Below are 26,763 nucleotides of genomic sequence, written 5' to 3' on the forward strand. Positions count from 1 at the left end.
GCAAGAGGTGGGAGGGGGTGAACTCAGTGGGATTCAAGATCACAGACCACAAACTCTCTCCCATGCCCCTTTAAGCTAAAGCTCCCAGGCATCTGAGGGCTCTGCCTTTGAGCCGGCCCCTGAGCTGCTGAGCAGCTCCAAACTGAGCAGGCAGTGGCTGTCTGCTGCTTGGCACTGCCACAGACATCCGGGCCCTGCAATAGGAGGGGCTGCCTCAGCGCATCTGCTTGGCCACTGTCCCCTCTTTGTGCGCTCACCTCCCAGGCCAGAGGGCCCCCAGAGCAGCTCTCCTCTCCCCTCCCACACAGAAGTCTTCTCTCAGTCTGAGAGCCACACTCACCACCTCACCACCAGCTGTAGAGCCCAGGCCATGTACCAGGCCCCATGTGAGCAGATGAGGGTGCAGTGAATCCAGTGCACCTAGCAGACTCACAGGAAGCGCTGTCTGGAGGCATGAACAGCGGAGCCAGAGCACAGCAGACACCCTGGAAGAGGCAGCATTTGAACTGGGTCCTCCGATAAGTAGAAGATGACTAGGCACACCAAAGAAAATGACATGCCAGGCAGAGGGAACAGTATGTGCAAAGACATGAAGGCAAGAAAGAACAGAGTGAGTTTGGGGAAGTATTCATGGTTTGTGTGACTGAAGCCCAGGCGTGGGCGGGGGGGTGGATGGCAGGGAGCGGGCCAGGCAGCGAGGGAGGCAAGGCCTGACCCACCTGGGTTAAGAGGCCTCTCCAGACTTCAGGACTTGACCCTGGCAGTGCTGGGCGTATGGGAGTTTCTAAAGAGGAGAGTTGGCACAACCAGAGCTGCGCTTTAAAAGGTCCCTCAGACAGACAGCTGGGCTGGAGTGGAGCAAGATACGGGAGGCCGGAGCAAGCAGGGGCACAGGTCGGAGGCTTTTGCAACAGAATGTATATTGAAAAGGGTGTGAATGGGGGCAGCGACAGTAGGGGGAAGAAAAAGAAAACACATTGGAGAGGTTTCAAGGGGTAGAGATGACACCATTTGAACATGAGGTTAAGGGAGAGAGAGAAATTTAGACTGACTCCCAGATCTTCGGTTTAGGTAACTGGGAGAAAGGTGAACAGGATAGGTGACTGACAATAAGTTGAATTTAGGCAAAATTTGAATCTGAGGCACAAAAGTGACTGAATGAAGACACCAATAGGGAGCTGGAAATGGGTCAGGAAGGATGTCTGGGTGGGAGATATAAATGCGGAGGCATCACACGCCACTGGTAGTGGAGGCTGTGGAAGGGGAAGTCTGACTGGCCTGGATGGAGCACAGGGTGGGCCAGTAAGCAGCACCTCCAGCCCAGCCACAGAGAACCAGGGAGAAGGTGGCTGGTACTTGAGCCCCTCATTCTACAGAAAGGAGCTCAGACATGGAGCCCTGGTATTTCCTGGGGTGGGGATACCATAGGAAGCACACTCCCGCTAACTCCACTCTTCTGAAATACCCCATCTGGTTTCTGGGGAACCTGTGTCGGAGCCCGTCCTCTCCTGTCGCAGGGAGCAGGGCCGCCCACCCTCCCAGGTGGGCTGCATGTGTTCCAGGTGGTCCAAGAGACAGGGAGGGGTTGACAGTGTCCCCTCAATTTTGTATATTTCTCCAGGAGGTGCTAAAGAGCCATCTGCCCCCCACTGACACCTGCAGGGGCCTGGCGCTTTGGGGCCCCCCACCTGAGCCTGGAATGGGCCCTGAGACCCACGAGCCTGCCGCCCATACAGGATCCAGCAGGAGGCACAGAGTTTTTTTCTGACTGTTTTATTGGAAAACCCTAGGGTGTGTCCCCTCCATCACCACACCCATCCCCCCGACCCCCACCCCAGGACATGACAATGCCACACACACACACACACACACACACACACACACACACACAAGGCTGTGAGCTGCACACGGAACACGGGCTGTGCTCACGACGACATGAAAAAATATACATTATATATAATACACCCAGGCCCCCGTTCCCCTCCCATCCCCACAACCTAGCCACAACCAGGTAGTGTTGGAAGGGGCAGGGGTGGTAGGACCTCAGACCAGGAGAGGAGGGGAAAGAGGACAGGAAGAGGAAGAAACGTGGGCAAGGAGAAGCAGCAGGAACCCCCAGGGTGAAATGGAAAGAGGGGCAGGGGCAGTAAGAGAAGCAGGGATGGCCCAGCTGAGAAAGGCCTCCAGGGACAGGAGCAGAGGGAAGGCAGGGTCCCCTCAATCCCACCCAGGCCTTGGTGAGCCTAGGAGAGACTCCCACCCCAGGGGAACAGGAGCCCTGGAGGCAGGGGGGAGGCGGGCTGGGGGTGGAGGAGGAGGTGGGCCACCAGCACATGAGATGAAAGGCTCCTCAGGGGAGCTCTCTCCCTCCTGGTCTCTCTTCTCTCAGAATGTCCTCTGGGGGCGTCTCTGTCTCACCAGGGCAGAATTCTGTCTGGGGATGGGTGTAGGCCTTAGTAGCGGTGTGGGGGGTTCTCAATGATGTGCCTCTCATCGCTGCTGGGGGAGTCCGCTGCCTCGGAGTCACTGCTGTCCTCATCTTCCTGAGGGCCACCAGCAGCCCCCACCACACAGGCCTGCCGATTCTGGTAGGACTGGACGAGGCAGGGGCAGAGAGAGGGGCTCGGGGCCTGCCCACGCCCCACAGCCTCTCCTCTGGGGGCCTCGCTCCCTCAGGCCCCCTCTCCCCACTCCTGCGGGCCTGCCTGGAGCTCTCTGCCCAGGGCCTAGCCACTCAGCAGGGGCTGTGTGGACGCTCCAGCTGGATCTCCCCACTCCCCAGGGCCACTCACCTCCATGGGGTTCACGATGATGGTGAGGGCAGAGTCATCCCAGAAGAGGTCCGGGTCCTTGGGGTCACTGGGGGCTCCAGGGGGCGCGCCGGCCCCTGAAACACGACGGTGAAGGGAGTGGATGCGCACGAGGCCCAGGATGACCATGAGCACCAGGAAGCCGACACACACCACGATGATGAGGGTCGCCGCGCTCGGGACCACTGCAGGGGAGGGGCGCGGTGAGAAGGGAGGCGTGCGACGCGGGGGACAGGGAGGAGAGGGTGGCTCCATGATGGCCCAGGGCCAGGGAGCACCCTGAGACGGAGGAGAGATGGGGCCCCACCTGGAGAGGTGGGACGTAGGAGGGAAGGGGGCAGAGCAGCTGCTGCTGGGGCCGAAAGGGGGCAGACAGAGGGAAGGTGGGAGGCGTGCAGAGGGGGGCAGAGGCTCCCCACCCTGCGCTCAGCAGCCAGAGGGCAAGGACTGGAGTGGACTGGGCAAGGACAGGTCATCCTGCCCATTCACTGGGACCACTCAGTGCCCAGTACCTCGGAAGGAGGTGCCTGTGGGGGAAAGAGCGGCAGCCACAGGGGCTTGATGGCACCGGGGAAGAGAATGACCTCCCCTCCATAAGAGCAGAGACAGGCCCCCAAGCCTGGGCTAGCTGCCAGGAGGAGGTGCTGGCACCCAAGGCTGGGAGCCAGTCCAAGGGGCAAGGAGCAGCCCCTTCCCATACCCACCTGGACTGAGCTCCCTCCTGCACAGTGACGCCTGCCTTCTCCTTGTGGGCTCAGGGTGTCTGGACATCTGGGGTTTCTGCCCCCAAATCTCCCCCTGAGGTACACCCACCACCCCCTTGGCCCCATCATGCCTCTGGCTCCGCCGCCACCTTTGGACACCCAGGCTCAGGAGGGCATGAACACTGGAGGGCGTGACACACGGAAGGGCACAGGTACCCTCACACGGACCTCAGAGCTGACAACAGCAAAGCAGAAATGCATGCGTAGGTGCCCAGGAAGAATGTGTGGCACAGAGCTGGACAAAGGTCTCCACACCCTGCACCCAAGCCAGGCCTCTGCCGCCAGGCACGACTGCCTGCACCAGCCCCCTAGTGGCCTGCTCACACAGCAGAATCAAAAGGCTGAGTCTGAGGGTCTCCAGCAAGGCAGAGTAGAGCCATATGTGCAGGATCACCCAGCTCCCTGCCAGCTGGACAGACCAGGCAACCCCAAGAAGGAGGTTGACGTAAACACCACAGACATGGGCCACAAAGGCCACAGAGTAGGCAGCGATGAGCACAGCCCTGCCCGCCTCCTGACACACACAGACAGCCCTCCTGGAAGCAGGAGGGGGCACAGCAGGAGAGCCCGCAGCCCCAGGGACAGCAGGTGGAGGTAGAGACCCCACACATGCACCACCAGGCCCAGAGCCTTCACGGGAACCTGGCCACTACACTCCACGTGGGTGGACACCCCTCCCGCCGCTTGTGTGCACAGCAGCTCCCCTGACCACAGATACATCTCCTAGTCCTGCGTTCATCCACAGCGTCTAGGACCCACATGTCAGAAGACAGAGCAGAGCCCAGAGAGCGCACAGCAGGGAGCCCCACACGCCTTCTGCACACCTCCTCCCCAGCAGCCAGCACATGTACGCCAAACACCACAGGGCCAGCCAGGCATGTGGAAAATGCCCCGTGAGGCACACACACTAGCCTCCTGCCTCCCTGAGCCCGCCCTGACGGCTCTGTGCCAAGCTGGTCCCCATCCTGACCTGACCCATAGCCCACTTGGGGCCATTCGCCAAGGAAAGCCAACTCTGCCGAGCAGGGCAGACAGGCTCCCTGGGCACTGGCTCCAGGGCAGAAGTGGGCCTGGCTGAATCAATACCTCTCAACTGCCTGGGGACCGGGGAGGAGCAGAGAGAGGGACAGAACTGCCCTTTCTGCTCATCTGCAGGACAGTCCCTCCCCAGGTCTCTGTGAAAATAGGCAAGATCCAAGAGTGGCGACCCCCCAGCACGTGGCCCCTGTGGCTAAGCCCAGGCTCTAGAAGGAATGGAGACCACCCCCACCCCCAGAGTGGAGGCCACAGCAGGTGAACTGGCTCTGGGTGCACACGGATGACAAGCCAGAATTCTGGTTTGTGCCTGATCCAGTGCATTTGACCCTCTGAGCCCCTGGCCTAGCAAAGGAAATGACAAGCTGATTGCCATGAATAAGAAACCACCACAGGAAAGAAATGCAGACACCCCATCTGTAGGCAAGCACTATAGTTAATTAGTTAAAATGAGCCAGGAGGCCAGGGAGATGGCAGGACTTTTCAATTAGCTACAGACAAAAATGAAGAATTTAAGAAGTACAATCAACCTTTCTTGCTGCATGAGGTCCGAGCAGTTTATTCTGGCCTTGAATGATCTCCCAATTCAACAGGAAGGGGTGTTCTAGAAAATGGCCTATGTGAAAGTCCTGGTGTCCTTTGACTGTGAGGGCACTGTTGGAAGCCTGGTCCCCAGCCCTGCGTGGTGCCCCCTTTATGAAGCCTCAGGGGAAACTCCCTTCTGCTCTCAGTCCTGGGGCTTCTCTTGAAATACCGGTGGGCTCCTATCATAGGACTTTTGTAACTGTTCAAGTTTCCTTTTGCTTTGGCCACAAGGAAGCTCAGAGTCAGAATTCCGGCCCACTCCAGCAACTGCACACTATCTCACAGCGTGTATTTTATGAACTGACTGTATTCCCTGGCTTCATCTTCTTCCTTCATCATTGTGCTTTCCTGATGCCTCCCTAATTCATTTTCTGTGTTCATCCTATTGCACTGTAGGCCTTTCTGCAAAGCCTCAGATACTTGTAGGAAAGAAACTCAATAAATGGTTGCCAAAGTTTGCTGCATACTGGAATCACCCAAAGGTATTTAAAATTCACTGCTGCCTAGCTCCCACCCTCATTCTGATTTAACTGGTAGCAGGTGTATCCTGATCACCAAGTATTTTTACAGCTGCCCAGGTGATACTGATGTGTATCAAAATTTGAGATGACTGAATAGTGTCTTCATCAACCTGCCCTTCTCAGACTACCTTATTCTCCCTAACCATAAACACCCCTAACCAACCATCCACTCACCCCAGGTCTACATTCTCATTCTCTCTCATGCCCATCCAAAATCCCTCCTACCCTTGAAGGTCCACACTCAACTCCACAGGCACCATGCGATCTTCCCTGACTGTCCCGATCCACACTGACCTCTCTTTGCTGGTGCACTTGGGGGCTTCAGAGGAATGTCCCTCCTGTCCCTTTGCAGAGAATTTTCTCTTACTGCTTCTGCTGGGTTAGAGAAATTTGAAATTGCAAAGCCCTAATTCTGTAACACACTCATATTGCAGTTTTTAATAATGCCAAAGAAGACTGATTTCATAAGATTAGGTGTAAATACCAAATTACAAATAGTTTGATCACAACTTGGTAAAAAGAAAAGTAAATAGGCATACAAAAACAAACAAAAAAGCATACCAGAAAAATAGGCATAGAAAAAAACAGAACCCACCATATTAACAATGGTTTCCTCTCTGTGATGGAATCATGCCTGATTTTTCTTGCAGCTGAGAGGTGAAGGGAGAGAGTCAGAAAAGGCATATGGAATGGGTTTTAAGAAGTGGATTTCCTGATAAGCTCAGAAAATGTCAATCACCAATGCCTTCCAATGAGCTGTGAACTCTGCACCCTACTCAGGCCAAAGTAAGGGAAAAGGGGAGAGCAGGCTGCTTCTCCCAACTGGAATCTCAGAGGGAAGTTTGGTTGACCTGAACATCAGCTCAGAACAGGGGACAGGGAGGCTAGGCTTCACCCAAGAGAGATGAGGGCAGCTTTACACAGGCCAGAGCACCCCGGGCAGCCACAGAGGAGGAGCGCAGAGGGCGGCCTGCCAAGCTAGTCACTGCAGGGCAGCAGCTGCTCAGGGGAGGAAGCCCTGGGGTAGCTGGAAGGGGGACTCTACCCCCCGGGACCTCATACCAGAGAAAATAAGGATTGAGGCTTTCACCAGGCCCAGCAGAAATGCCAACCTGGCTCTACCTTGAGCCTAATCTGAATAGCAAGACCCAGGATCCAACTCATATTACAGTTTTTAATAATGCCAAAGAAGACTTACTTTGTAAGATTAGGTGTAAATACCAGGTTGCAAAACAGTTTGATCCCAACTTTGTAAACAGAAAAAAAGAGTAAGTATAGGAAAAAACTGGAACCCACGATATTAACAATGGTTACCTTTCTGTGATGGAATCATGGCTGGTTTTTCTTCTTTATATTTGTAGTTTCTAGTTTTTCTACAATTAAGCCACTCTTAAATTAGGAATTTAAAAATTGTATCACTGCTGAAGGACCAGGGCCAGGGAATGAGATGTTTTGATAGGCAGCCCTCCACCTGGATGTCATACTTGGCGTATTCGCCTATTTTGTTTTAGAAAGTGTTATGGCTTTAAAGATAGCACATAATATGTAACAGAGCTAACTTCCTCCTTGAGGCCTGGGACCATACCTATCTTATAATTCTTTTATAATCCTAAGAGCACTAATAGTACACAGTAGCTGCTTAATAAATACTTGAAATAGAAATACCATTTGACCCAGGAATTCCACTTCGAGGAATTTACCCTAAGAATGCAGCACTCCAGTTTGAAAAAGACAGATCCACCCCTATGTTTATCGCTGCACTATTTACAATAGCCAAGATATGGAAGTAACCTAAGTGTCCATCAGTAGAGGAATGGATAAAGAAGATGTGGTACATATACACAATGGAATATTACGCAGCCATAAGAAAAAAACAGATCCTACCATTCGCAACAACATGGATGGAGCTAGAGGGTATTATGCTCAGTGAAATAAGCCAGGTGGAGAAAGACAAGAACCAAATGATTTCACTCATATGTGGAGTATAAGAACAAAGGAAAACTGAAGGAACAAAACAGCAGCAGAATCACAGAACCCAGGAATGGACTAATAGTTACCAAAGGGAAAGGGACTGGGAAGGATGGGTGGGAAGGGAGGGATAAGGGTAGGGAGAAAGAAAGAGGGCATTACGATTAGCATGTATAGTGCATGGGGGACACGGGGGTGGGGGGCTGTGCAACACAGAGAAGACAGGTAGTGATTTTGCGGCATCTTGCTGCACAGATGGACAGTGACTATGAAGGGGTATGTGGGGGGGACTTGGTGAAGGGGGAAACCTAGTAAACATAATGTTCTTTCTGTAATTGTAGATTAATGATACCAAACTAAATAAATAAATAAATAAAAACAAAAAAATTGCAAATATAACTATAATGATTAAAAATCACATTTCACAAAATTAATTAATTAATTAATTGATTAATACTTGATAGCTGCACTACAGAGGATCCCTAGATCCAGGGCTATTTGATCTTTTCCTTATGCTCCTGGTGGAGGGCACAGAACAGCAAAGGTTCCTAAACCCCACACTGACTTCACAATTCCAAGCATGAGTGCCCCCTACACAAACAGAGGCTCACCTTCTTCATGAGGGGAAGTTAACAATCCAGGGCGATAAAAGGATTGGAATACAGCAGTCAGTGAAGTCAGGTGCCCCAGGAACAGAACCCACTGACTCCCAGGGGTCAGGATGGGGATGCCTGTGCCCAGCCCACTCCCCTGCCTCCACCCAGCACTGCCTGGCCTCGCACAGCCTTACGCACTGGAGTTGCGGTGGGAGCTGGCCAGGCTATGTCCAGCCATCTCAGGGGGTGGCTGGTGACCTCGGTGCAGGAACTGCTGGGAGCTGAGCACGTGGCTAGGGTGGGCCACCCGGTTCATGCTGTGCAGGACGTTGACCTGGCAGAGGGGGCACTCAGTGGGTCCACGCTCTCCTCCCCAGCCCTCGCCCAGCTCTCTGAAGCCCGTCTCTTAACCACTGCCCCACAGCTTCTCCCCTTCTCCACCCGCCCCCATCCCAGGAGTCCTCATGCTGCAATTTCCATTCCCACCATCCCTAGGCTCTAGTCCACTCCACCCTGGCTCCTCCTAGCTGTGCAAGGAATGAGACTCCTTGGGTACCTCCACAATGAACTCGTTGCTGGAGTAACGACCATTCATTTCTGAGCAGGAAAGCCGGAATTTCCTGGCATAGAGGGCAGCGCCGTGTCGTAGCTGATATCGAGCCTGCCTCAGGATCTCCTCATACACAGCGATGCTCTCCACCCCTGGGGGCCAGGAAGCAGCTCAGGGGAGGGGCAGAGACAAGGCCCCACTCCCACCAGTTGATACCACGCAAAGCCACAGAATGGTGAGGCCCACCTCTCAGCAGTTTGTGACCTGCGTTCTCAGGAGAGAGGCCCCCCACTGCCCCCCACCTGGCCCTGCCTGACTGGGACAGAGTGACCAAGGCCCCCATCCTTGCTTTGCCCTTTACTAGTAGCTCTGTGGCTTCTGAGAAGGGATGGAGAGAAGGAAGTAAGACAGAAGGGAGATGGCAGGCAGGAGGGAAACGGAGAAGAGGGGAGAGTGCAGAAGTCCTCAGTGAGGCACCAGAAGGGAATGGAAGTAGGAGGGAACTGGTTATGCCCATCTTCACCCTCCTCCTTAGGGAGGGGCCTTCAGAGAAGAACAGGCTTCCTTTGGAAGCTACCAAATCATTACCACTATTCACCAGGAAATGAGCTCTTAACTTACAACAGTGGTGTGTACATGAGATTATGAGATAGAAGATGGAGGAGATGGCTAGTATCAAACAGCTGCGGGAAAGAATCATTTGGAGCTTAAACCCTGCACACGTTCTCTAGGGGCAATCTGGAAGCAGAGGATCTTCCATGCTAGGAAGGTGCAGGATGTCCTTTGGCCATATCCCTAGGCCTGGGAAGAGGACTCTATGGATTTCCTAGATACTTGCTCAAAGGGAGGGGTGCACACAAAAAAAGAAGACAAGATCTCAGTCTCCACTAACCAGCAATGGTGAGGTAGGCAGACGTGTTGGTGAGCTCCAGCCCCCGCTGCTGCAAGGATGCCATGTCCAAGAGTAAACTTTCCCGCTCTGGGTCAAGGTCATCGCCCACCAGAGAAATCTCACACCCATCAAGGTTGTGCACAATCTCATCCGACATGCGTGTATCTGTCACTGGACAGGAGAGTCAGGGTCTGGGTCAGAGCTGAAGGGCCCACCGCATGGCTACTCCTCCTCCCCTCCCAGCCTCATCCCTGATAACAACCAGCATCAGTTTCAAGGATGATGTTACCCAACAATTTCCTTACACCCACAGGTCATCTACTGGCTCTACTTCCTAATGGTAAGTGGTTCTAGTCAAGCAAATGCAGGATGAGGCCCCTCTCGTTTCTGGGCCCAGATTTTCTCCCTCACTCTGTTTCCAAACACGGGCCCCTGCTCTGGATGGTATCATCCCCAGGGCCATCCTTACCTGTGCCCTGCCAGCTCTCATCCTTTTTGGCCTCCACCTGGTGAGAAATGGAGCAAGTGATCTGAAGATCAGGGAACAAAGGGATCCCCTCAGGTCCCTCGAAGTTCACAGCTGGCAGGGCAAAATGAGCAGTGCCACTCAGCAGAATCTGGGGGGCATCTGGCTGAAGAACCACCACATAGCCCTCCACTTCAGGGATGGAGACACAGGATTCTTCACTGAAGCACCTGTGAGAAGAGGGGAGAGAAGAAGCTTGTGACCTCAACAGCCCTTCCCTTACCATCTCTGCTCTGTTGCATCCCCTCAGGCCACCACCTGTACTGCAGAGCCCCCCAGGTCAGGGAGCAGGAGGGGAGGAAAGGGGGATAGTGTCTCTGCACCACCACCACTGCCCCTGTAGCAAAGGTGGAGGTGAGACACCCTGCAGGAAAGGGTCAGGAACAGGTCAGGCAACCCCAACCTTCGGGGTGACGACATCATCAATGCTCCAGGCCAAGACAGTGGAACATTTATCAAACGTTATTTGCAAACTGAACTTATAAAAATGTATATACATGCACAGTTCTTTACCCAGGAGATTTAAATTAAAAAGTATGTTCAGCACAGAGAAGACACGTAGTGATTCTACAGCATCTTACTACGCTGATGGACAGTGACTGTAAGGGGGTATGTGGGGGGAACTTGGTGATGGGGGGAGCCTAGTAAACATAATGTTCCTCATGTAATTGTAGATTAATGATACCAAAATAAAAAAAAAAATTTAAGCGTGTTCAGTACAATATGTGGCGGATAGTTACTCAAAAATATTCAAAAACAGAAGTGGGGTGGGATGGGGCGGGGCCTCTCAGAGGTTGTCCTCCTCCTTAGAGAGTCTCCCATTCGTTCCCCTCAATGTCCAATGTCGGATGAACTTCCTTTGGTAGGTGAGCTAACCTGACAGACCATTATCCCAAGAAGCCTCACCGATGTGGGTGTCAGGACAAACTCTCCCTAGGGAACCCGGCCAGGCCAAACCAGCCAATGACACAGCCACTCGGGAAGAACGCGTTCCCAGGATCTCGCCCCATCCCTTGCCAATCAATATTCACGAAGCCTCCCTTGCTCATGGCACTTGCTGGTTTATGCATTTGCCCAAACTATTTCATTTAACCTTATCTAAATGCTGTGGAAGAGGATGAAACCAAAACTCTTACCTGAATCAAGCATCTTGGCCATGCAAGAAACAGGTGTCAGCATCAAGACCTAAACACATTCTTCTCATTCCAAACTCACAATCTTCCCATGAAACCAGACACCATTTGGTGCCTGGGTTTGCACCAGTCAAATTTATTTATAAAGAAGTACCCCCTTGAACAAGCAGTCTTCACAAGGGAGTTGGTAATTCAGGAGCAGGGCCTAGGGTCCACATGCTTGTGCTAACCAAAATAATTTTGCTGAGGACTGTTATCGGTGTACTGAGCATGCCCAGCCTGACTGCTGGAGCCCAAAGGGAGAAGGTGCAACCTCAGCAGGTATGATGAGCTCAGAGGCCCTGAAATGACCAGTGCCCACAACTTGCTGGGCTCCTGGGCCATAAGAAGCAGGGCCTAAGACAATCCACACAGTCATTCTGAGGGGCCCAGAACAAAGCCTCTAGGAAAAAAATCCAGCCAACCCTCAGAGCATATGTTCCAGCAGACGTTCCCACTGCAATGAGCAATCCGAAGGGGATGCAAAGGGAAATAGGTGGCTAGCCCTGACCCACGGGCACTAATAATCTGGTCGAGAAATTATATATGATAGAGAAGCCTTAAAACAAGGGCAGACATGGTCACCATCATGTGAGTGAGACACACAAAGCCCATGACAGTTCAGAGAGAGAGAGGTTATTTCTGGCTAGCATGGGAATGGGGTGTTTAGCAAGGGAGGGTAGGAATAATCAAGAAAAGTAGCAACTGAGCTAGCCTTGAAGGAGCAGAGGACTTCACTAGGCAGAAGGCTAACCCAGAGTCCCGGTGAGGCATATACCAAAGGGAGTAAAGAAACATGAAGCAGGAACAGCTGGAGCAGACAGTTGAGGGCTTTGAGTGCAATTTTTGTGCAGTGGACAAGAGGAAGCCCCCAATACCTCCTTCACTGGGGAGGTGTGAGGATGAACATTCTCGTTTAAGATCAACAAACTAACCTTGGAGTGGAGAGTGAACTGCAGTTAGAATACCAAAGGTAGAAATGATTTCCCTGTGGAGTGTAACAACGAAGCAAAACTGAAGGAACAAAACAGCAGCAGAATCACAGACTCCAAGAAGGGACTAGCTGTTACCAAAAGGAAGCGGGTGGAAAGGGTGGGTGGGGAGAGAGGGAGAAGGAGATTTCATGGTAGTATTAGTACACATGGTGTAGGGGGGCTCACAGGGAAGACAGCGTAGCACAGAGAAGACAAGTAGTGACTCTGTGGCATCTTAGTACACAGATGGACAGTGACTACAGTGGGGTACGGGGGGAACTTGATAATATGGGTGAATGTAGTAACCACAATGTTTTTCATGTGAAACCTTCATAAGAGTGTATATCAATGATACCTTAATAAAAAAAAAAGAATACTAGAGGTAGGTCACCTGGTTAGGAGCCTACAGCAAACAGGCCAGGTGAGAGGTAATGTGGGCTGGCGTCACAACAGCAGAAACGGAAAAGGAGGAGATAGATTCCAGATACCCAGCACAGAGGTGGCATCTAGGTGACCTGGCAACCAATGGGTGTGGAGGACAAGGGCAGGGAGGAATCCAGAATGACTCACAGGCTTCAAGCCTGGGTGACTGCAAGGACAGAGACTCCACTGCAGAAGAAGAGAACTCAGGGGCTGGGACTTATTTGACCATTAAAGCTCATATTTCAGCTTCAGCTCTCTTGTTTGAGGTTCTAGCAGAATGTCTAGAGAGAGGTTATAGAAAGCAGGTAGAAATTCAAGAGCTATGGAAAGAGGACAAAGCTAGAGAGATGTGGTGGCCATCTGTTCAGGGGTTAAAGGCATAAATACAAGGGCTTTCCAAGAAAGAAACTTTAAAAACCATTGGGAAAGTCTGTATTGACAGAATAATTGCATAAATCTGGTTTTGAAGAGACAGAGTTCCAAGAACTCAATCTGCACGGGAAGTTAGAGAAGCCACTTGGACAAGGACAAGGATATGCATCTACAAAAGGGGGGTGCCACCAGGCATCTGTCTCTCCATGTTTCTCACACACACACACACACACACACCTACCTCCACATTTTCTGCCATGACCTCAAGGAAGTATTAGGGTTACACTAACTACACGGTGGCCCTACCAATGGAGAAATGAGAGCTCTCTCTTTCTTAACCTCTTAAGAACACAAGGCCCCCTCTCGCTACTGAAGGACCAAAATCAGGTTCTCAGCATGAAAGAGGAAGCAGGATTAGACGAGCCCATCCACAAAGAGGATGTGAACTCACCCCACTCTGGGACCCCCTCTGCAGAGCTCCACCCGCCCTCTGACGTGGCCCCTGAACATACTGAAGAGGATGGGGTAACTGCTCGTTCTCTTAGGGATTAAGCTTTCAAACCTGGTTACCAGCCATTTAATAACTAGAGTTCTCACTAGGACAGGTTGGGCGCAAACTCAGCTATGATCTGCACCCATGTACCTCATCTACCTGTGACCTTGCACTCCACACCATGACCACACAAGGACCACACCAGGGACCTGCAGCCCAGTTCCCAAGAACCGCTGTCCTGCCTTCTGGGGCTTTAATTGTGAGGCCTGATCACTATGCCCATCACTGACTAGGGCTCTAAGCCTACCCTTCCCAGGATAGGGACTATGAGAGATGTTTATTATCTTCATACAGCTTACGGAAAAACTGAGGCAGAGAAGGGGAGAAGGGAAGGGTTAATCGGGATCCCTGAGTCCTGTGTTGTGTGATCCACCCACTAGATGGCAGTACCTCTGGAAAACTGCCCCGTGAGCCATAAGGGGTGATATTGCCTTCATAGAATAAAGGCCCACATTTGCCTAATAGGCACTCTGATAGGCATTTCATCTGGATTATATCATTCAGTTCTCATAACAATTCCACTGCTTTATAACATTTGCTTAATGCTGAAAAGCTGGTAACAGACTCTGTGTCCATAACTATTATGCTTCTATTACCTCTCAATTAATCTGTATTTTTAAACACCTAGTATACTTAAACCTTGGAGTAATGCACAATTTTTCTTTCAAAGAATTTAAAATCATTCATTTAGAATTCAAAGTCATCAAACTTTCTGTGACAAGCCAGACAGTAAATATTTTCAGCTTTTGGATCACATTGTCTCTGTCCCAACTACTCAGCCCTGTCATCACAGTAGGAAAGCAGCCGTAAACAATATGCAAGTGATGGTCATGGCTGTGTTCTAATAAAACTTTATTTATAAACACAGGCAGGAGCCCAGATTTGGCCCCAGGCCATAGGTTGCCAACCCCCAGGCTTATTTGATCTTGCATTTAAGGAATCAAGATTAAAATAGGTGAAAGAACTAGAGCTATTTGTTCAAGGTCATCCAGGCAATTAGTATTGAGTCAGAATTAATGTCAGATCTCCTGGCTCCCAATCCATACCCTCCCTGTCCCACTTTACATATCAGCACAGAGGCACAGCAATTAAAGCTCCCAAATCCTAGAAGTGTAGCCTAGTGGAAAAGGTAATGAATCCATGGTTGGGAAATCTGAGCCTAGTCCACAGGTCTCTTTTAGGAACGAACATTGCTACGTCAATGGAGCAGGTCAGTTGCCAATCTGGGACCCAACCTCACCATTATAAAATAAGGGAGGTGTGCCTAGCCCTAGGTGACATCAGGGCCAAGGAGTTCTGACACCTTCTGGCTCTGCTCTGTGATTTGCCCACCCCACCCAACACTCACTTGACGGCAGTGGTGAGGCGCAGGGGCCTGACGCCAGGCGTGGCAAAGCGCAGAGTGTTCATGTAAGCCACATGCTGCAGGGCATGGTTGAAGGTCTCCACATCATCCCCCTCCAGGGTGAGCAAGGACTGCGAGGGGTTCACGTGGACCTGGGCCCCAGACACAGACACAGCTGAGAGCAGAACCAGAATGCCGAAGAGGGTGGGAGCAGAGATAGAGACGGGGCAGGAAGCATGCCGGGAAGGAGAGGGCTGGAGGGCAGGGCTATACCTTCATGCCTTTACCCAGGCTCTCGAAATCCCTATAGTCCAGCCCCTCCCGACATGCATAGAGGCACTCGATGACCTCGCGGCTCTCCAGGCGGCCTGAGCGCACGCTGAAACCAGCCAGGTAGCCATGGAAGTAGTGGTGGATCAGCAAAGGGTGTCCTAGGGCAGGAACACAGGAGCGGATGGGAGGTGAGAGGAGGTAAGAGGAGAGGAGAGACAGGATGAGGAAAGGGCTTTGAGAGAATGGAAGAAAAAAGAAAGAGCAGAAGGCTTGAGAAAGAAAATGGAAAGGAGAATGTGGACACTAAAAGAGGAAAGAAAGGAGAGGAGAAGGGAAGTGAGGCTGGGCAAGATTGGAGATGGCAGGGAGAGGAGGAGACGGGAGACAATATGAAGCCAGGGGGAGGCAGAGGGAGAGACAAGGAAAGCTTCCAGCAGAAGGAGAAAGGGAAGTCAGAAAGCAGGAGAGACAGGACAAGGAGACTGCGGGAGGGCATCTTTACAGGGGCATGCAGGATAGGCAGGATGAGTGTGGGAGCTCCACAGAGGCCCTCGCTCCCTGCGGTGGGCCTGCCTCCTCACTCCCACATCCCGCCATGAGGAACCAGCAGGGGAGCTACGGACTTGAGGGACAGGGAGCCTGTACACAGGGAGGAGCACCCAGGGGGCCGCCAAGCTCCGTCCTGCCTTAGTTCTCCAAGGAACCCTGCCTGTTGGTAGTTCTCAGAGGCTCTGCCCCCTGGTGGCACGTGAAGTGGGGAAACAGTGAGGCTGGACACAATTTGGGGTGGAAAAGGGAGCCCAGAACAGAAAGAGGAAAGCTCTGGTCTCCAGCTCTTATGCACAGAGTACCTTGTGTGGGGTCTGCACTGTTGTCTCCCGCCACCTTCTCTTTGTTCTTCTCCTCTGAGGGAAATAAAAGAAGACAGTGAGCTCAGGGTTGTGGGGACAGATTGACAGAGAGGAACAGGAGGTATTCCCTGCTTTGACTCTGCCTGTGTAGGGCTTGCAACCTCACCACCGAGTCCTAACTCTTCGTCGTGCCAGCCTCTGTTATAGCCACACCCCAAATATGTGACTGAGAAAACACAAGGACTCCGGTGAGACACAGATTCATGCATGCATGCATGTGTGTGCTCCCAGAAGGGAAGGATGAAAGAAATAGCTTAAAAGTTGGAAGACTGATGACTTCCTGAAGGGTTCTGGCCTCCAGCAGGGGAATGGGCTGTTGAAATCATCATCACCGACGGAACAAATCAGGAACTGGCTTAAGTTACAGAGAGAGAGATTCTGGTGCTACATGAGAAGGAAATTCCTCCAAGTCAGAGGTGATGACTAGATGCATAGGTGGGAGGCATGGGGGGCCACGGTCTCCTCCACTGAAGACCTCTGAGTTACCCTGCCCAGCCGCAGTCAGGCTGCCCTTCTCCTTCACCAGTCCTACCTGGCTGAAGGATCCAACCCCAGTGTCTTCACTGAGAAGCTCAGGGAGACTTACCAGTCCAGCAGGCCCCAATCATGAGAGCAGGTTCCCTGCGGGGCGGGTGGATGAGACCATTGTCATGGATGAGGGCAGGGTCAAAAGAGATGCCATCAGCATAGAGCGTGACTGTGGGAAACTCGAGGTTCAAAGCATAGTGGTGCCATTCATCATCGCAGACCTGGGGGAGCAGGGTAAGGGCAAGAACCCCTCGTTACTCCACTCAGGGAACTAATGCAAGGCACTGCTCCTCTCACAGTCCATCAACAGGGCTTACTAGTCAACTGCCACCTTACCCAGCTCAAGGAATAACATCTTTGCCCAAAATCTACCAGGCACCAAGGACCTCAAATTCCACGGTTCAGGTAAATCTTTAAAACTACAAGCATTCCTAAGAGAAGTAACATGCTATTTCATGAGTAAATTTATTTCAAAAAATGGACGGATGGATGGATGGATGGATGGATGGATGGATGGATGGACGGATGGATGGCAGGCACTGGAACCTCTAAAGCAGTTTGTGACCCAGCAGGAACCCCTAAAACAGGCTTCCCTTTGCAGTTTATCCTAAGGTCAGTTGTGATGGGGGTGACGAGTGGTCAAAGGAATGAGGGGTAGAGATCTCTGTTTTGTCAACTTTCAAATGTTGGTATTCCTCAAGGTTCCACCTAGACCTTCTTCCCTTTTCTCTCTACTTGTTTTTCCCAGGGGTTATCTCATCTGTTCCCATGAGTTCAGATACTCTATTTAGGCTGCTCTACCTCTCCAGCCCAGAATTCTCCTTCAAATGCGGGCTCTCCACTTGGATGTCCATGGCCTTTTCCAATACCCACAGTTGTCCCTGGACAGTATAAACGCTCCACTGTCCATTGCATTGCTCAAATGGATGACCCAGGAGACAACTTTGATCCTTGTCTTTCCCCTCATCCTCCACATCCACACCATCAGTGGTACTGTTGGTTCTGGGTCCTAACAGAACAGGAGCTGTGGGTTTCTGTGCGGTTCTCTCCACCTCCATCGCCACATGTTGTCAAGGCCTCGACCTCTCCCATGTGCACTGGGGCAATGGTCTTCTCTATATGCTTAAACTCACATCTCTTCAATACATTCCTCCCTGTTGCCAAAGGGATCATCTTAAAATGTAAATCTGATTAGATCACACTCCTGCTTCAAATGCTTCTAAAGGCTTCCTATCCCTCATAGAACACAATCTAAACAAACTCCAGCTGACAGTCCTTTGTAGAACCTGGTCACTGCCCACCTCTCCAAACTCATAGCCAGCTTTCCCCCTTGCTCACTGAGCTCCAACCTCACCGGCCCTCTTCCCATGCTTGGAATGCTAAATTCTCTCCTGCTTCAGATCCTTCGCATCTACTCTTCCCTCTGCCTGGAACATGCTTCTCACAGCCATTTCTCATCCTTGAGGATTAAGCTTCGATTTCACCTCAGTCAATCCATCCTGGACAGTGAGTTCCCCTCTCCTTGCTTTCCCCTATTCCTGACTTCAGTCCCTTGCTTATTCTTTCAGAGCATTTATCATTATTTTTATTATTCTTTTTAGTTTTGAAATATCTATCTCCCCAGGTAAAACATAAGCTCAATGACGGCAAAGATTTTCTTCCATCTTATACTCCATTGTATCCCCAGAACCTAGCAGAATGACAGAGACTTAATTTATATTTAATAAATATTTGTTGAATAAATAAGAGCAAGTAAAAGTAGAAAGAGTAATGTATCCAATATTAGCAACATAGGGGAAAGATGAAGTAACAGCAAATGGCAGACTAATCTCTTATAAAAGAGGACCACAAAAAGCAAAAGCTTTCATAGACAGCCCTCAATTATCCATTTTGTGGATTTTCTAGACCCTTCAATTCCCTTTCTTTCTCCTCCACTTCCTGCCTTTTTTCAGCCATCTACTTACTCAGCCACTCTGCCGGGACTTGCAAGAAAATCAGAGGAAAATAGAAACTCAAATTAGTCCCCACTGGTCCTTGTGGTCAGCTTGGAGAATGAATAAAATAGGTTGCAACTGTTGGCTCAAGAGAAAATTTTACTTTTTTTTTGTCTGTCCATTTGTATTTATCCTTCATAATCATGGATAAAAGTAGTGAGAATTAACATTCTATTCTGTCTAGAAGGTCTATTACATCACTTAATCCTATAATAACCCTGGGATATAGAATTCTTATCTTCTTCCCCACTTAATAGGTCAAGAAACTGAGATTTGGACACATCAACCACGATTTCATGGCTAATAAGTACCCTGGCAGAACTCAGACCCAATCTGTATACCTCAGATTTACTGATGCTCTCAATAACATTTTATCTGTTTGAGAGACAGAGACATGTAGTGTTAAGGTTCTAGATGAGAAAGACATGACATAAAACAAGAGGGAAAAGATGCTTGATTGGTTGGGCTTATGTGGTAGTAATTTGTTCCCTAGTTCTTTTTAATCCAGGAGTGCTTCCAGCAGGAGACAAGCTTGGGAAAAAGAGATGAGAACCCAGGGACACAATGGTCAGGAATTGAAAGTGGAGCATGAAGGAGGGGCACAGGGCAACCCAGAAAATGCCAACCCTGCCCCAGGACCCGCCGTCCCTGAAGGTGAGTTACACCCACCCAGCATTCCCAGGAGCCTGGCACTGGCCTCACCTGCTCCAGCTTCCAGAGGAACTTGACCGGGCGGGCACTCTCAAGCAGCGGCCAGTAGAGGAAGGCAATTCTGCAGCCATGGACTGTCAGTGAGTAGTGAGAGAAGCCATCCTCTGAGGGAGAGGCCAGAGAGGGCAGTCAGACACAGCCCTGAGGCAAGAGCAGTTTCAGAGCACTAGCGGGAGAGGGCCCTGCACTGTCCTGGTCCTCTTAGGCGTTCTCTCTCCCCCAGCCAGCTGAGGAGGGATGCTGGCCAGCCGCTCCCACCCATATCTTCCTTAGTCCTTCAGTTAATACAGACTTCCTGAGTGACAATCCTTTCCCAGTCAAGAGAAATAAGCTCAGAAAAGTAGCAGAAATAAAAGATCAGGCCACGACTGAGCCCTTCCGAGAGGTACGTACCACTGCAGCAGAGGGAAGAGGGGCGTTTGGAAAGGGAGCCAACTAGCCCTTCCTGGAGGGAGACGGGCTGGTGAGGGAAAGGAAAGAATGGGGCCCACCATTACCCAGGCTTCTCCATTGCAATGGAGGGCCTTTAATAAGAGCGATGTGAGGGATGGGAAGCAGGGGGATTGGGCAACGCCAAAGAGGATGACAGTGAGCAAGCAGCCCATGGCACTCTGAGAGCAGTACGACGTCAACCTGCTACACTGTAAGTCAATCACAGAATTTCAGGGCGTAAATAATCTAGCACTGCATCTTACAAATGAAGCGAGAAGAAGGGTCCATCCACAGCCACAGACTGGCCAAGAATGGAGGCAGGATAAGAAGCTGGGTTGCCCACTCCTAGACCAGTGTCCTGAGCAAGGCTTACCATTCTGAACAGTGTTGCACACGATGGTCTCCTCTTCCTTCTTGCCCTTGTTGGGAGTCACACCATGCTTCATCCAAAAGGACAGGGTAAAATGGTCACTGAGGCTGTCCTGGGGCCCAGAGCCCAGCCCAACAGTGCCACCCAGGGGCACCTGCACGGCCTGGGTGCCATTGAACCAGTAGATAAGGCTGCTGTCCTGACTGTAGTGCACCGAGAGTCCTGCCGTCCAGTTGGCATTGGGGCCAGGCATGGGCAACAGATCCACCTCCCCAGTAGCAGCACCTACAGGAGCCCCAGAAGGCACAAGTGTCAGAGCTGGGAGGCAGCAGGTGGGACACAGGGCGGCAGGCAGAGGAAGAGGGACTAATGGGAACAGATTTCCTACCACTCATCTCACAGCCTCTTCAGGGCTTTTTAAAGACACAGAGGATGGACGTCTCTTCTAAGAAGAGCTCCCCAGTTAACTCAATTCATTCTCCAAGTCTCCTTCATTCCCTCCCATTGTTCCACAGTGTATCTGGCGACTGTCTTGTGCTATGATTATACCTATGACATACTGAGTTGCTTTTTGGGTCACAAGAGCTAACCACATGCCACAACCCCTGCGGGTACATACATCTGTGCTGGGCAAAGGAAGAGGAGCAGCAGATTCTTAGGAAAGAGCCAGGTGAAGGCCTGGGGGGAGGGTATACCCACCACAGAGTTTCCGCAGTGCCCGCTCTGAGTAATTGTCACGGTCACAGCCCTTGGCCACATGGCTGGTCTGCAGCTCTATGGTGGCCTGAATATTCCAGAGAGGTTCATCGCAGGTCTCCAGGCGGATACCAGGGAACAAAGCCAAGCTCCCAGCGCCAGGTGCATATTCAATTCTTTTGTTCCAGCCTGCACGGGTGAAAGGAAGAGGGCAGTGGAAAGAGAAGAGTAGGATGGCTCCTCTGAGCCTCTCTGCTCTTGTCGTGTCCACTGACAGCCTCCAGCCCCGATGAAAATAGCCAGCCAGGGTGAACTGCTCCCAAACATCCCTCCCCTGACTCCTAGCCTAGCCGCCACGATTGTCAGAAGGGACAGAAATGGGTCACAGAGCAGAGCTCCTCACCTTGCCAGCTAGGTTTACAGGTGGGCTTCACCTGGATCTCCACCTCAGCGTCATCTGCTGCCCGCTTCTTCCCACAGTCGTAGGCTGTCACTGTAAACTTGTAGAGCCTCTCGCCACTGTACTGCAGCTTCTCTGTGTTTTCAATGTTCCCTGGGGTGGGCGTAGGGGAAAAGAGCAAGGGTCAGGACCATTAGTGAAAGCCTGGTGAGGCCCTGGGAGCTAATTAGGCAGCAGGAAGCTGGGAAGAAGGTGTCTGGGAAAAAGGCTCCCCATCTGGGAAGGAAGGTGTGGAGTCAGCATCTAAGGGGCAGGATTGGAGAACCCAGCCCTGGAGCACCCTGAGATATGTGGGTGTACATGTGCTGAGGCAGGAGAGGCAGGGGGAGCTCACCATCATTGTCTATGAGGAAGGGGGTGTTGGGCGTGAGGATCTCGTAGTAGCAGATCTGGCTGTACTGGGGGGAGCAGTCACCATCAATGGCTTCCACCCGCAAGATGTGGTCATACAGCTTCCCCTCTGTCACTGCAGCACGGTACAGCCTCTCTACAAACACTGGTGCAAACTCATTCACGTCGTTGACCCGCACATGCACGGTGGCCCTGCATGTACCAGAGCAAAAGGAGGCACAGGAGGAGTCAGCCAGCCTCCACACTCCAAGAGAGGTACAAGCAGGAACCCAGACCAGAATCTGAGCAGGATCTAAGGGGCAGCGCTACCCTGAGCCTGGGCTGTGGGCAAGCCCATCCCACCCCCCGGGCACTAGGCACCAGGGGAGAGGGCTCTCCAGGGAGCTGCAGAGGGCAGGGTGAGTGACAGAAGGGTTAAGGAACACCCCAGGGGGCACCAGCCGCTGGCTTTGATGACTTCTGTCCAGAATGCTACAGGTCGGGTGCTAAGACCGGAGTAAGACATAGGACGTTGTGTCAGGCAGGTGATTCTTCCACAACAGTCAGATCCGATGGGGTAACCAAGGAAGAGACAGAGCAAAAGCCAAATAAAAACCAACCATGGGAAGGGAAATGACATTTGTACAAAAGCCTTGAGTCATGTGACATGAACAGCACACATGAACCAGGTGCTGCCTTCTGTGCACACGTGTGAAATGTGCATGTCAGCACTGGCTCCTCCCTACTCAGGTTCCACAGGGCAAGCTGAGCTGGAGCTAAGCCCTTCGTGCTGAGCCCTGCCCCTAGCCTACATCCAGGAGCCAGGCAAGGGCACTATCTCCAAATGGGAAACTGAGTCACAATATATAGGGCATTTATTAGCCCGGGAATCCTGACTGCCAATCTCTCTCCTGTTCCCAAACAAGAAGTCCGCTGGCAGCAGACATAGGCATCCGGGGCCCAGCCTCCTCATGCAGTCGCTGTCTCCCACCCACCCTCCTGATGCCAATCTGCATGTGCACAGGCTGGCAGGGCAGGTGGAACGTATCTCATCCTGCTCCTCCTCGTAAGCCTCATGTATTGAGCCCTTCCCCACGTGTCAGGCACTGTGGTGCACGCATTTCCTACAAACCCTCTCCTTTCATTTCACATCAACCTAAAGAGGTAGGTATCATCATTAGCCCCATTTTACAGATAAGGAAAAGCAGGTCCAGAAGGGCTAAGTAACTGCCCAAGGTCATAAGTGACAGAACCAGGTATAGATCCCACTGAGCTCTCCTCTGTTGCTGTCACCTAGACTGAAGGCTCCTGGAGGAGCAGGTCCCTGTCCTTAAACTCCATGAACAGAGGTGGACGGTAGGTATTCAGTGACGGCATGGCAGAGGACACTGAGGGGCTTAAGAGGAGCGAGGGGGGGCCCTGCAGCAAGGGAAGGGGGCAGGGGCTTCCTCACTTGTGGGACTTCTTGGTGTTGGCCCCATCGGGGCCCTCGCCACAATCGTAGGCCTGGATGGTGAAGGTGTGCTCCTTCTGGGCCTCGCAGTCCACTGGCTCCTTGGCCCGGATCAGTCCTTCTCCCGTCGCTTTGTCCAGGATCACAGCCTCAAAGGGCACCCCAGACCCATGGAGCCGGAAGCCACAGATCTCACCTGGCCAAGGTGGGTGGGGAGGAGGCTACTGCACCATCTCCAGCCGCCCCTTCCCAGCCTCAGGTTCCTGTTTCACCTTTCCCCCAAAACCCCTGTCCCTTCTCTTGTGCACAATAAAAGCAATCATCACACAGCTCCAACCCCAGCTTGCCTGAGCAGCAACCTCTCAGAGCCACTCCTGTGGGACCTGGCAAAATCTTAAAACCTTGATGCATTAACCCCGGCCTGCCCATGTCCTTCTCTCTGGCTCCCTCTACTCCATCAAGATCCTTGAGCCCACTTTTCCTTCCCCTTTGCCAAGGCCTCTGCCCCACTTCCTCATTGCTCTCCCTCCCAGGACTTCCCATCTCCTCCCTTTCCCACTGCCACCCCAACCTCTTTTCTCTGTCCTACCGTCTTGCCGTCCCCTAACCCAATTACCTGCATAGCGCAGGGGGGCATCCTTGTCCAAAGCAAAGAGTGGTGGGTTCAGCAGGACCGTGTTGTCATTCTCCATGACGATGCCCTGGTATTCTGCCTCAATCCATGGCTTGTGCTTGTTGGCTGACGCCCCAGGAGAAGGAAAGGAGGCACCTGGGAGCTCGCCCTCCACCCCCCACATAACCCCTTGACCCCTACAAGCTCACACCCCAGCATCACCCCTCTCCCGACTGGAGAAGCACCTGCAGGAGGAAGGGCTGAGGACAAGAAATCATCTGTTAAAGGAGTCAGAGTGTCTGTGAGAGGTCACAGCCTTCTAGGCAGGATGGACAGTTTCCATAACAACAGGACGAGCACTCTCTCCCCTGGGAAACATGGTCAGAGGGTAGAGAGTGTTCTTTAGGGACTTGAAGTGCTGGAGAGTGGAGACAGGGGATTCACAGAGCAGTGGTGGGCCATCAGAAGGCCCTAGGAAAAGGAAGGCGTAGATTAAGGGCAGAGTTGAGATTAGGAAAAGAAGAATACCTAGAAGTTTCCTGAGATCCTGATTGTTTATCCTCTCTATCCCACCCCCCACCCCAATTTCAATCCTGCACCCTGCATTTCTCCCAGCTAAGCCCCAACCTAAGGCCATTCTCCCAGAGTAGAGGGAAGAGGAGAAAAGAGGGGAGAAGAAATATATAGGGCAGAGGGAGTCAGACCAAGAAGGGCAGAGAGGGAACAGAGGAATCGATGACAAATGACCAGCCCAGCAGAGCCAGCATCCTAAGGGATTATCCAACTGGCCTAGAAATACGCAAATCCCCTCCCTGCTTCTCACCCCGACACCCAAGCAAACACACTCATGACCAGCATGTTTCTGTGTCCCCCACAAGGCCACCGAACCCTGTGCTCCCTGAACTCCAACTTTTATACAGACTCATAGCTTGGTCCTGATTTTTACCTACCCAACCCTCTTCCCTTCAACCACCAGCCAACCCAGGATGGATGTGGGACTCACTCAGCCTCCAGTTCTCCACTTCTCCTTCCAGATCCAGCTCAACTCTGTTTCCTCCCCAGAACCCATCTCCCACTAGCCTGGTGGGGGCCACGGGGAAAGTGCCGAGTGCTCCCTTTCCCTTCGACCTCACCAACTCCAGCCTCTGCTGCTTGCTCTATCTGATCCCATCATGCCACCCCATGTCCCCAAAGTGCATTCGCGATGGCCCATCAGCAGGACACGGAGAGAGGAGGACAAATCATCAGAGGGAAACTGAGTCACCGAAAGGCAGCTCATGTCCAGTACATCATGGTGAGCAAGAAATCCTGATTTGCATTCTCTCCTCCAACCACACCCCAAAAAGCCTCCTGGTATTTGAATGCCTGCCCCTGTCTTGCAGATGACCACTGCCACCCACTTCTCTGATGGCAGAGGAGAAAGCCACAAGATGGTTCTCCAGAGGCAGCACAGAAGTGGCAGGAGGCTAAGAAGCCAGGCTGAGGTCAGAGACTGAGGTGCGGAACACGGCCCCGGGAGAGGCTGCGGCACTGCCAGGCCAGCACTGGGCACCCCTCCACAGCTCGCTTCTGACTCCCTGACTCTCTCCTGGGCCATTTCCTCTCACTTGTTCCTGATTCCATCTCTTCTTTGACTCACCCACCTCGCCTGCTCTTCCTGATTTCCCTTTCATTCCGCTTTTTTCCTGTCTCCACCTTTACCCTCCTCCATCCCCCTTACCACCTCCCACTCCTCACCTGCCTCCCCCTCAGCTTTCCCTCTCACCACCATTTAGCACCCCCCACACCCACTGGTGCCCTTTGCTGCCTCCTTCCCCCTGCCTAAGCCCTCCACCACCACCCCTCCCCTCACTCCCTTCCGTCCTTCTGACGGCCTCACCCAGCTGAATTTATCTGCTGTCTACCAGAGAGGGCAGCTCTGGTAACCCACAGCCCAGCTGTGTGCAGGCACAAGGGTATGGATGCAGAGGAACACACCAAAACATACGTGCTCCGAATTGCTGAGCTGTAAGGAACAGTTTCTCCCCAGGATGGGATGGAGATGAGCCAGATGGGTCTGCCACACACCCTTAGTGCCCGCACAGCCCAGAGAAAACAGAACCACCCAGAGGTGCATATCACCCTTCAGGGGCAAGTCCTTCTGAGACCCAAGGTATTTGCAGCAGGCAGAAATTTGGGGAGGGGGAGACAGAGACCCCAGGATGGGAATGGGGACCAGAGGAGAGCAAGTGCAGCACATGGGTAGAAATTGACCAGGGAGGAGGATGTGGTGGAGAAGAGACGAGGGCAGGTCTGAGCAAACCGGTGGCTAGAGGAGAATGGGCACCTGTCATGTGCCAGAGAGCCTGCCCACCCCTGCCCCACAGGGCTCTGCCTGATGCCCCTCTTTCAGTGCCCCCACCCCGCAGACTACTCACCTTTGTTACAGGAGCTAGAGGGGATCAAGGCCAGCAAGAGGGTCACCAGCAGGAGGGTCATGGTGTGGGGCAGGCAGGGCAGGGCAGGGGATGGCTGTCCCCTGAGAGCCCCAAGCCCACTTACTCCACCTTGGGGGACGGATGCAGGGGCTCTCCCAGGAGGGAAGGAGACAACAGACAGCAGGGCAGACTAGTCCATGGGGCAGACCGGGCAGACCCTGACCTGGGGGACCGGAGTGGGGGGCTTGCAGGAGTGGGGGACTTGCAGGAGCGGCCTCGTCGGCTCCGGAGCCCGGCGTCCTCAGGCTCTCTCCCCTCCCCACCCCGTCCCCGCTACTGCAGGATGACGTCAGCACAGCCGGGCGGACGGACGGAGCCGGTGGCCAATGGGGGGCCCGGCGCGGCCAGGTGCTGCAGGGGGGCAGGGAGCCAATGGGACCGGGGAGCAGGGGCGGGAAAACGTGTGAGGGCCTTTTCCTCTGACTGCAA

General features: G+C 52.5%; 1 protein-coding gene across 4 annotated transcripts; it reads right to left on the minus strand.

The window, feature by feature from the left end:
* Window positions 1-1,780: 1,780 nt before the first annotated feature.
* CLSTN3 (calsyntenin 3) lies at window positions 1,781-26,625 on the minus strand. Of its 4 annotated transcripts, XR_001850137.3 has the most exons (20): window positions 26,275-26,625; window positions 23,861-23,983; window positions 23,245-23,440; window positions 21,796-22,004; window positions 21,405-21,554; window positions 21,005-21,190; window positions 20,309-20,590; window positions 19,495-19,607; window positions 16,857-17,019; window positions 16,211-16,264; window positions 15,360-15,517; window positions 15,090-15,238; window positions 10,191-10,417; window positions 9,722-9,892; window positions 8,836-8,981; window positions 8,478-8,613; window positions 6,311-6,365; window positions 6,010-6,090; window positions 2,793-2,995; window positions 2,457-2,594 (listed from the first exon to the last, which is right to left on the minus strand). XR_001850137.3 is itself a non-coding variant. In XM_017642025.3 (18 exons), the coding sequence occupies exons 1-18, from the start codon at window positions 26,333-26,335 to the stop codon at window positions 2,454-2,456; spliced, it is 2,868 nt and encodes a 955-aa protein (XP_017497514.1). In that variant the 5' UTR covers window positions 26,336-26,624; the 3' UTR covers window positions 1,781-2,453. The 4 variants fall into 4 exon arrangements, 3 of the variants coding, with proteins under 3 accessions (XP_017497514.1, XP_017497516.1, XP_073079227.1); XM_017642025.3 differs by lacking the exons at window positions 6,010-6,090; window positions 6,311-6,365 and having other exon boundaries at window positions 1,781-2,594; window positions 26,275-26,624; XM_017642027.3 differs by lacking the exons at window positions 2,457-2,594; window positions 2,793-2,995 and having other exon boundaries at window positions 6,072-6,087.
* Between the last annotated feature and the right edge of the window lie 138 nt (window positions 26,626-26,763).

The sequence above is a fragment of the Manis javanica genome, chromosome 15 (assembly GCF_040802235.1).
Source record: "Manis javanica isolate MJ-LG chromosome 15, MJ_LKY, whole genome shotgun sequence".
NCBI lineage: Eukaryota > Metazoa > Chordata > Mammalia > Pholidota > Manidae > Manis > Manis javanica.

Excerpts from the sequence above, each read along its gene's own strand:
- CLSTN3 (XM_017642025.3), bottom strand. The coding sequence starts at position 26,335 with ATGACCCTCCTGCTGGTGACCCTCTTGCTGGCCTTGATCCCCTCTAGC. Across the intron at positions 21,555-21,795 it reads CTTCCTCATAGACAATGATG|GGAACATTGAAAACACAGAG; the intron begins GTGAGCTCCCCC and ends CGCCCACCCCAG. Across the intron at positions 20,591-21,004 it reads GGCACTGCGGAAACTCTGTG|GTGCTGCTACTGGGGAGGTG; the intron begins GTGGGTATACCC and ends GGGCTCCTGTAG.